The following is a 10,854-nucleotide window of genomic DNA, read 5'->3' on the forward strand; positions in this document are numbered from 1 at the left end:
ATATGTTCAATGATCATATGTGCATATATATATATATATATATATATATATATATATATATGAATGCTTTAAAAATAAAATGTCAAACTTGCTGAGTAGGATAAACAAGTGATTGTGGACTGTGGACTCTGATACATAGGGCATTATCAGACCAGGTGAGGAGATATGAGAAAGCCAGATAAGCTCTGAAGGCAAATAAGGGTTGAGATTCTATCTAAACACAAGATTATGACTGTTTATTAACTGCAAAGAAGCTGAGATTGGATGTAGGACGGCAATCAAAAGAATGCTGAGAGGAACTGCTGGCCAAGGGAGCATTGAGAAGTGAGTTCCATTTTTTATTTCGTTTTTCCCCTTATACTTCCTGTCTCTCTTAGCCATGGAACTTGACCGTGATGGATGCATTAATGCCAACTCAGCCTTCTTTCTCCAATGGTAATGGATGTGCTGCAGTAACTTTCAGCAAGCAGAGAAGGGACATGGGCTTTCCAGTCTCAAATATCTATCCCCTGGGTGTGACGATGGCAACCTGAGCCTGAACCACAACCTTGAAGAATGAAAAAACAGGCTCTTCCACAACCTCAAACAGTGGCCACAACCTCATGCACTTTCTCAAAACTCCCTTACCTTTGACATGTCATCAGCCCAGACTTTTATTGCCCATTTCCACTTGGCCAGCTCTTCGGATAATAATAACAGTAATAGCAACTAGCTATTGAGTGACTACCAGAGAGCCATTTCTCAGTGTACTTTACAGACGAGAAAACTGTATAAAGATCTCAAGACATCAAGTAACTTGCTCAAAGTTACACATGTGACAAAGCCAGAATTCGAGCCCAGACCTGTATAATCCCAGACCTGTCCTCTGTAACCCAGCCTCAGCTCCATAGTCCTGACAAGCAGGAACAAGCCCGAGTGTCCGGAGAGAAAAGCTTCAGGAAGGGCACTAGACTCTGGGTATCTTGGTTGCTGGCACAAAGTGATTTTTTATTGACGTTATGTAAGCTCGGTGTTTCAGCACTAACATGAGACTGGTAGATGACCCTGCTCATGCATTAGCCACACAAATTCTGATAAAATGTGAAGTCAGCACTGAAACTTCTGATACCCAGATTCTGTCTCCTCCTCCTCACTTTTAATGCTCAAATCAACACCCCCACCCTAACTTCTCTGCAGTTCCCTTCTGTCTCGCGTAATTTTAACTTGTGTGTGTACAAGTTGAACTTAAACTTAAATCTTACCCCAAAACTCTCTTTCTCAATTGTTAGCTTGCATTCATCATCTCCTCGTTTGCCAGGAAATAGCCTTGTAACCAACATTAATCGTCCCCACCCTTCTTGTGTGTGTCCCAGTCCTGCCAAGTCCATCTCAGAGTTGGCTCTGTGAGCCCTCTTCTTTATCCTGCCTGTGGGCACAGAGAGGCAATTAAAAATAGATGCTATTTGGATCGCTTAGGGCACTTCTGGTGGGAGGTTCAGCAAATGCAATGGCATGGCTAAATGGATGCCCACATTCATGCGGGGGAGTTGGCAATGGCATATGTATGAGTGAGAGATGTCGCTGAAAGGGCAAGATAGAGGCAAAAATGTCTAAATCCTACAGACGACTCTTGACGATTTGGACCCATCAGGTTTGTAAGCAGCAAAGTGACATAATTAAGTATGAATGGAGGCCAAGAGACCACTTAAGTGGACAAATTGGCCAGTGTACCAAAACCCAAAGAAAAATCAAAAGGAACATGGCTCAGTAGTTGAGCATCAATCTATGAACCACGAAATCCCAGTTCGATTCCTGCTCAGGGCATATGCCCGGGATGCAGGTTCCATCCCCAGTGTGGGACATGCAGGAGACAACTGGTTAATGATTCTCTCTCACATTAATGCTTCTCTCTCTTTCCCTCTCCCTTCCTCTTTGAAATCAATAAGAACATTTTTTTAAAATCTATAGGAGGTCCAACCATATAGATGTCTGCTTATTTTCTTGAGCCTATTTGTAAGGTTTCCATGAAGAATATTCCTCCACTATTTTTTTCTTCCTTGGTAGCCTGTCACCACCCTTTTCCCAGATGTTCATACAAGAAATCTTAGAATTATCTTTAACATTTTATGCTCCCTTATCACCCTACATATAATCAATCAACAATTTCCTGTCAATTTAATGTTCTCATATGTCTTGACGAGACATGTGTCTCACTTCTTTCTATCCCCCCATCACTGCCCGGGGCCATGACATGATCATTTCTTACCAAGGCTACAGCAACAGCTATTCAACTAATCTCTCTTGATTTTACCTCTCGAAAAACAATTCCCAAACTGTCATTCTCTAAAAGCACAATGTCACATTCATAGTTTTTCATTCCTTGATCTCTGGGCCTGTATTCTGGATAAATTCCTCGTTTCCATACCCCAAATTACAGATTCTCTCTCTAGCCAAATCCATTCTAGAATTATGTGTTCACTTTTACTTTTCTGTATTAGTTTTATTATTTATGTTTTGCTTACTGTATATGTACTTTTTCATTTCTAAGATTTCTAATTGGTTCTTTTTCATATCCACCTGTTCTTAATTTGTAGTCACTACTTTGTGCTCATAGTCTCCTGTATGCGTAGATATTAATCTCACTGTTTTCAAGGTCTCCCTGTGAGGATATCTCATTTTTTTAGGTCCTCCCTGCTCTCTCTGTTCCTCTAGAGAAGAGGGCCAGCTAGAGCAGCAGCAGATGTGAAAAGGGAGACCAGATGTGGACAAGTTTTCTGAGGTAACTGATTAGATTTAAAAAACTGAGGAAGAGTCTAGGAAGACATAGAGATTTGGCTTCAGCCAACTGAGTGTGCATTCACATATGGCACTCAGACAAGGAAAGTATGAAGAGAAGCAAAACCGCACAGGTTTAGGGGATAAAGGAGTAATGAGGGGTGTTTGAACATGTTGAGTTTGAGTTGCAAGGGACACCTAGAGGGGCAAGATGAATAGGAAGATAGGCAGCTGTTTATATGGGTCAGGAAGTCAAGAAAGAAGTGACAGCCGGAAATTATGAGCACCTGATGGTGATGAGGTTGGTGAATCCAAATAGGTCACCACAAACTTGTCCCACGGTAATTAATGATCATCTATATATAAGCACCTTGAAACTTGACAGCACTTCTCTCAAAGTCTTTTGGTTGTTTTTGACTATGGATGTCTTTGATGACAGGATGAAAATAGACTTTCATAATGTCAATCCATGAAATGTGACAGTATATTTAAATGCATGGTAGGAATAAGGGATGTTCCTCTCACCAGGACTACCCCCTTTCACAATATTTAATTATTTGTATCATTAGACAGAAAAAGTATAAATATCACCTGTTTCCTTTGCTCAACATTTATTATGAACTCACCACGTACCAGGCCCTATCCCAGGCACCTGGTCCATGCAGAACACCATCCAGTGAGTACGTATGAGTGCTACAATGCATCCAGTCTGAGGGGCCAGTAACCCTCTCTAAGGAGGGATGGGAAATGAACAGGAAGACAAATGAGGAGGGGAATTTCCCAATTCAGAGAGAGTGGCATTTATGAAGGCTCTGAGAAGTGTGCTTTCATGAAAGGTGAGAGAGATCCCAGATGGAGGCGCTGGAGGAAAACCCAGGGCTCTAAGCAAGGCTGGGATGTCGTCTAGGGCTGGGGAGAGCAGGCCCCTAGTAGCCACAGGATTTTCTCCTGGTGCAGCGGGAGAGCCACTGCAGACTGCTTTCGCCTGGAGGATGCCTGGGAGGCACTGAGCTGCTGCTGGTCCCCTAGTGGCAGAGCTACAGCAGTGGCCGTGAAGATGGGGAAAGGTGGGCAGAACCGAGAGCCATTTAGGAAGGAGACACCACAGGATTTGCTACTTGAAGGGCTGTGTGAAATTTGGGGGATGGGGCGGTTGTCAGGCACAATATTGGTGCCATTGACTTAGAGGACTCACCAATCCATTTGATCAAAATCTAGAAAAAGGAAAACAGAAAGGCACACATTTTATTCCCTGAGGCTGCTCGCATTTCCTCCAAGTTCTGGGCACGGTGTACAGGTATACATAGAGATATAATAATAATATACAGAGATAAAATACAAGCCTTCCCCTGGGGACCCAGTCCTTCTGCATGCTAAAATCTAGGCATTTTCATACCCTGCCACAAATGGCCAGCTGACCACCACACAAATGAAGTCCAAAGGGTGACATGTACAAAATGTTCTAGCAACATGAGAGGCCTTAGTCAGCAGATCTCAAGAAAACATGGTTGGGGGAAGGCTTTATCCTGAGTTTCCCAAAGTGCTTCTCGTGAGGAGCAAGGGAAGTAGAGGGAAGGAAATAGCACCCCCACCCACCTGAAAGCAAACCAAAATCCTCTGTTCTTTTGCAGGAGGGAAAGCAGGAGGCTAGCGTTTGTTCTTGCTGAATTAAACTGAGCTCAGGCAAGGGGAGAGATATGTTACCAGCCTTTCTCTTCCAAAGCAAGGCAACCATTAAGATGTCATGAGATTATACAGGCTCCATCACACACACACACACACACACACACACACACACACACACACACACGGGGGGGGGGGGGGGAGAGAGAGAGAGAGAGAGAGAGAGAGAGAGAGAGAGAACGCGCGCGCGAATGCTCTAAACTGGAAGGGGAAGTAGCGCGGTCTCTGTTTTAGAGGAAGTTTAGGAAATCGCTGTTACCCAATGTAGCAGAAGCAAACATCAGATGATGGTTGGCTACTCCTGTCCCAGCACCACACGGCCTTGTAGTGAGAGCACAGACAGCACTGGCTCGCCTCTCTGAATGACACCTATTCTGTGAAAGGAGCTCTCGCTGGTGCTGTGTTTGCGCTCTCTGGCAAATAGGAAGAGGGGCAATTATTAGGACCACGTGACATCTGGGCACCCACTGAAACTCACTGTGGGTATCAGGTGTCACCAGCAGATGGAGGTTGACAGGGCGTCACCATCATGACTTGCAAACCTGGGGCCAGGAGCTACAGCATCCCCAGCAAGGGGCCTGACAGAAACAGGCCTCCCTGCGCCCCAAATGTACCTCCAAATACTGCTCTCTGTGCAACCCATGCATCTCACAGGTGATTCTGACGTAGAAGCGAGCTTGGAGCCACTGAGTTAGTCCACAGGGGAACCTGTCCCCTGCCTGGGGACCTTCGGCAATGTCTGGAGACAGTTTGGGTTGTCACAACTAGGGGAGGAAATGCTACCAGCATCAGGGGGTGGAGGCCAGGACACTGCTCAGATCCTACAATGCACAGGACAGACCTCGCGACTAAGAATTATCCGGACCAACAGTCAACAGCGCTGAGGCTGCCTCAGCCGGATGTATCCGACCTCTTGGGAAGGAGGGGCCGGGAAGAGCCGTGCCTTTTTGTCTCGGCAGCACCACGCCGGAACCGTGCTCTCCAGAGATGCAGGCTGGTCTGCTTGATGCTTTCTACGGACGACCTTCGCCACCGCTACATGTGGGGTCAAGGGCATGAGGCACATTCTTCGTGTATGTGCTGTTATCTTGAAGGTCTGGATTCAAAACTGGTTCCGTGGAGCTCAGTCATTTCCATCGAGCAGGCTCTCGTCATTGAGATGTTTGGGGAGTGGCGGGTCTTCATTTTCCTAAGAGTTGGCTCCGATGCACTGGAGAGGACGCTTCCATTATTGGTTCCAGTCTCGCTGGAAACCTAAGAAGCATGTTCTATTGTGTGAGCCCCTCGGAAGAAACCGTAATTGGCTCCTAATGGCTAGCATCGCTGAGCGGAGTGCTGAGTGATTATCTCACTGAAGGCCCAGCTGCCAGAAAGCATGTGTGCGTGCTGCCAATGCTCCTCGCGGAGCCGAGGCTGTCCCCACTCGCACGGCACGTAAGTAGCAGCCGGATCCCCAGTCCAAGTCAGTCCCCCAACGTCCATGCTCATGGGCGCCCAGCCAGACGGCCGCTCCCAGAAACCAGCCTTCTGTGCTGTTTCCCTCCAGGTAGGCTCCTTGGGTACAACCCAGGCCACTGGCCATATTGTCCCTGTTCTTTGCCTCCGTGACACGTGTCCCTGGAAGTCACGTGGTTCGTGGATGGAGCAGTCCTCGTGGCGATGCTGGGCATCTGCTCAAATGTCAATGGCAGGAGCCACCTCGTGGAAGTGGGAGAGATGGGGAGGTGCAGAAAGAACTACCAAACTCGTTAACTAAGTCAGGGAAACGCAAACACTCCCTGGAATCACTCATAGTGGGGATCTAAAATAAAGTCAAACTCATAGAAACAGCAGGAGAGTGGCTGCCAGGGGTTGGGGGGGGGGGTGGAGGAAGTAGGCAGAGATCGGGAAAGGGCACACACCTCAGCTACACGATGAGTAGTGGAACACAGAGTCACCTCCGCTGATGTACTTGCCGCACAGCTGAAATCTGCTAAGAACACAGAGTTTCAATGTTCTCACACAGAGGGGGAAGGAACCATAAACGTGAAGTGGAGGATATATTAATTAACTCAAATGGGGAAATCCTTTCACGATGGAGACATACATCACATCACAGGATATACACTTTAAATACCTTTTAATTTTATGTCAATTATAGCTCAATAAAGCTGAGAAGAAATAAATTTAAGGAAGAATTACCAACCAGATTTATGATTAGTAGACACTCCCTGGGTTTCAGTCCTACGGCGTGCTGGCTTCCAACCAGGAGTTTCCTAGCTGTGTGATCGCAGGCAAGTGAAGGCGCCTCTGGCGACTATGAACGGGGAGGTGTACAGCCTGCCTCGCTGGGCTGTGCTGGGAGATCACCACTCCACACTGGCACTGCACCTGCCGCCTGGCACAGGGCATGTGCTGGGCAGATGGCACCTGCTAGTACTGCTACTGGGCCATTATTACATACAGGATGCCAGATTCCAATGTCCAGCACAAACACTGACATGTGCTCTGTGCAATCAAGAAGCTTTCAAAAGGTCTTGGTGCGTGAAATCACGCGGCTTGAATCGTGTCTTACACAAGCACGGCGGTCGAGGGAAAACCTCAGGTTCAGGACACACCTGCCCAAAAGCACAGGCAGCTGTTTCTTTCAGGGAAATAAGATCCCAACCCCCGGGGAGGGGTGCCGTGGAGTGTTTCTGTCTAGAGAAGGGCGAACCCCGAAGCTCCCTTCCCACCCTTACTGTTCACTATGGAAGCCAGGAATGGAGGTCAGTATGATGGGCCCCAGGACACAGTGTGTGTAAAACACAGGCTGACCGCCAGGGCTTAGGGTCCACGCCCACAGGTTATATTAACTGTAAATCAAAGCCGCCAGCCAGGAATGGTATACGAGAAGGATGGAGAAATGGCTATATTATAAATGATCTGCCTCCCCCCATGTGCTACCAGAGCGAGTCAGAGGCGTGGGGCGCTGATAAGGCAGGAGGCAGGCTCGCTGCCAGTGAGAACAGAGCCTCAGGGACTGCTAACGTGTGGAAAGGTGCAGGGCTGCACCTGTAAGGGGCAGCTTCGAAAAACAACTGGGCTCTTGGGAGGTGCAGGAGGTCCCATGGGCAATAGGAACTCAGGCTGAAAGCCCCTGAGGCCACGATAAGGAATCTGACTTGAATCTCAGATCACTAGGAAGCTCGAGGCTCTTTCATGGTTTTTTTTTTTCTTCTAATTGTGGTAGACTTTCTTCAAACAAAATCTCTCCCCAGAGCTTCCACAGTGAAAACGCTCAATCCCAGCTGCTGTGGCTGCAGCGACAGAGGAAAGCCTGGGGGGAACCCTGCACCTCTTCCCATCAGCCCCTGGGCCTGGCCCTGCTGCCTGGCCACCTGGTCCAGGTGTGTCTGCACCTCTTCCCATCAGCCCCTGGGCCTGGCCCTGCTGCCTGGCCGCCTGGCCCAGTGTCTGAGGCGCACCTGTGCCTCCCTGAAATGACGGCCAGGACCCTCACCTGCCGGATGGCCGGCGCCCACCTTCCCTGAGAGGAGAGGAGATCCTGGTGTGGAGAGCATGGACTTTCGCGCTCGGGGCCATAAATAACGCGTCTAACGACCTCGAAACAGCTTCCCACAGTCGGCAGTCCCTTAGACCCCCCTCCAGGCTCACCCTGGAGGGCTTCACCAGCACTTGCTGGTGGTCTGCAGGCAGCTGGAAGCTTCCCGGGGACAAGTACATCCATCAAGAGGGGAGAGGAGCCAGGAGCCAGGCGGCTGTCCTGAGCTGCCATTATTTTTCTGTAAACCTAAAACTGTCCCAAATATACTTTTATGTTTTTAAATATATTGTTGGGGGGGTTCAGAGAGGAAGGGAGAGGGAGAGAAATAGAAACATCAGTGGTGAGAGAATCATTGGTTAGCTGCCTTCTGCACGCTCCCTACTGGGGGTCGAGCCCACAATTCAAGCACCTCTTGTCCTGACCGGGAATCTTGAACCCTGACCTCTGGTTCATAGGTCAATGCTGGACTATTGAGATACACTGGCTGGGCCCCGAATATTTTTAAATTTACTTTTTAATTATTGATACACACTCAGCAAAGCCATCCCCCAGGGCAGGGGCAGGACACTGCCTCCACGGGACCCAGGAACGTGAGCAGACACTCCCAACCGCGCCAGCGTGGGGTCTGGTTAAAATGCAGGTTCTGTGCTAGGAGGTCTGAGGTGGGCTCACCTCGCTGCAGGTCTAATGAGCTCCCAGGTGATGCCTGGGCAACTGTCCTCAGCCCCACGGAGGCGGCAGAACAAGAAGACAGAAAGCACGCGGGTCCATGACGCCGGGCATCGCGCCAGCCCAGGAGCCAGCTCCCATCGCACCGAGCGCGGTTCCCTCAGCTGCGCCACAGCCCCGCCTGACTAGCCGAGTCCGCACCAGCAGGCCCAGGAGCAGGGTAAACATCCAGCGGTGGCCCCTCTCAAGCAGCCTGGGAAAAAGGCCAACAGCCATTTGCATAAATGAACAGAAAAGTGCTGGGCGGGCTTCTCCACCCGAGTGGCTGCTTCCAGAGCCACATGGAGACACCTCCAAGAGCAGCCATGAGGACAGCGGTGTGCTGGCCTGGGGGCCTTTTTGACAATAACCCTACACACTCACCTTGTCTCACATGCACACTCACGCTCCGCTAACTCTGACTTACTGTGCAGAACTTACTTTAATGAGTTATTTGGATCCACACTATGTTATACAGCCTTCAACCACACAATAAAATCTAACCAGGAAAAAAAAAAATCAGAACAGATTATAATCATAAAGTAATATCAAGAACATAAATAAAAAGTGGGTTGCCATGGCACCCTAACTCTGCAAAGGCCAAAGCCGTCTGGATCGCTGTCATTTGCTCTATGTACCCTTCACACGTGTTAAGGTTCAGCCCCTTTTTCTTCGATTCCCTGGCTCTGAGGGCAAGGTAGCCCTCCAAGATAACCTGTGCTAACACAGCAAGTGCCAGCCTCACCAAGGAGCTGCCCACATTCCAGCAAGGGGAGGCCTCCTAGGTAAAACTACTCTTTTGAGTCATCGTGATACGGTTGTTGTTTTTTGTTTTTGTTTTATATATATATTTTATTGATTTTTTACAGAGAGGAAGGGAGAGAGATAGAGAGCTAGAAACGTCGATGAGAGAGAAACATCTACCAGCTGCCTCTTGCACACACCCCAACGGGGATGTGCCCGCAACCAATGTACGTGCCCCTGACGGGAATCGAACCTGGGACCTTTCTGTCTGCAGACCGACACTCTACCACTGAGCCAAACCGGTTTCGGCGTGATACGGTTTTTTATTCCGCAAACATTTCCTGAGAGTGTGTTACCTGCCAGGCAATGGATGAGACTCTCAGTGCAGTTTACATTAATCTCAAAATTACAATTGTTTGGGATCCAAGACTGAGCCCCAGGACACTCACTTCGTTAGCAAGCCCTTACTCCAATGCACTGGTCAAATCTGAAGAGAAGCAGGATTCAAATAAGTAAGCTCTGTGCTGCCTCCATGAAATGGTCTGCACGTGTCCCTGAGTCCCTGCCGAGCAGGCTGGGCAGCCCCTGCTGAGTGCTGGCCTGGAGCCCGCAGACCACTGCCCCTGCTCCTCGTCACAGCCTCAGACACAAGCCCTGGTTTTTGTTTTTAGTAAATATGTTTTTATTGATTTCCGAGAGGAAGGGAGCGGGAGAGAGAGAGACAGTAACATCCACGATGAGAGAGAGTCCTTGCTTAGCACGCCCCACGCTGAGGATGGAGCACACAACCAGGAATCAAACCTTAATCTCCTCGTCATAAGTTCATGCTCAGCCACTGAGCCACGCTGGCCAGGCTACAAGCCCTGTATTGACACCGTCCACACAGATGCTGGGGGACTGAAGTAGCCACGCATCGCCCTTGTGCGTGGGACAGAAACCAACCACACTGCAGCTATTACCGCACAGACTCAGCACAGCCAGGAGACCAGGGGGAAAGAGCCATCAATGTCTGCGAAAATCCCAGAACCAAAGGGACACCGAGAACAACCCCACCCCGCTCCCCGCATTACCAACCTGGTCGATCTCCATGAGCTTGGGGTAGGCGCCCGGCCACTCGATGGCCACCTTGACAATGTCCGCGGGGGGCGGCATGGTGAGGCCGTGTCCCACGCTGGTGCCCCGGGCTCCCGCGGTGCAGGCGGCCACACGTGTCTATCCCTGGTGAGGAATGACAAAGAGAAAGAAGGTCGCTCAGAGCACACGAGAGGCGGGCCTGCTTCATCACTTCCTGTTTTCACTGGTGGTTTAGGTACAAGTAACGGCTCAGGGAACAGAAGACACAGCTGCCAACTGCACCCCTGGCTGCTCGGAGGAGACAAAACAGAGGAGGGGAAGGTGCCAACGCCCTGGAGTCCAGCTGCCAGGGGACCTGACCCCGG

The 10,854-nt window shown here is 49.4% G+C and overlaps 1 protein-coding gene across 2 annotated transcripts in view; it reads right to left on the reverse strand.

Annotated features, from left to right (window-relative positions):
• ELMO1 (engulfment and cell motility 1) overlaps window positions 1-10,627 on the reverse strand; it is a 274,563-nt gene extending 263,936 nt beyond the window's left edge. For both annotated transcript variants that reach the window (XM_036453746.2, XM_036453745.2), the window contains exon 1: window positions 10,490-10,627. In XM_036453746.2, coding sequence (XP_036309639.1) covers window positions 10,490-10,567 — 78 coding nt within the window. In that variant the 5' untranslated portion in view covers window positions 10,568-10,627. The remainder of the gene's footprint in view (window positions 1-10,489) is intronic.
• Window positions 10,628-10,854: the final 227 nt, after the last annotated feature.

This window comes from Pipistrellus kuhlii, unplaced genomic scaffold (genome assembly GCF_014108245.1).
Source record: "Pipistrellus kuhlii isolate mPipKuh1 unplaced genomic scaffold, mPipKuh1.p scaffold_m20_p_26, whole genome shotgun sequence".
NCBI classification, from domain to species: domain Eukaryota; kingdom Metazoa; phylum Chordata; class Mammalia; order Chiroptera; family Vespertilionidae; genus Pipistrellus; species Pipistrellus kuhlii.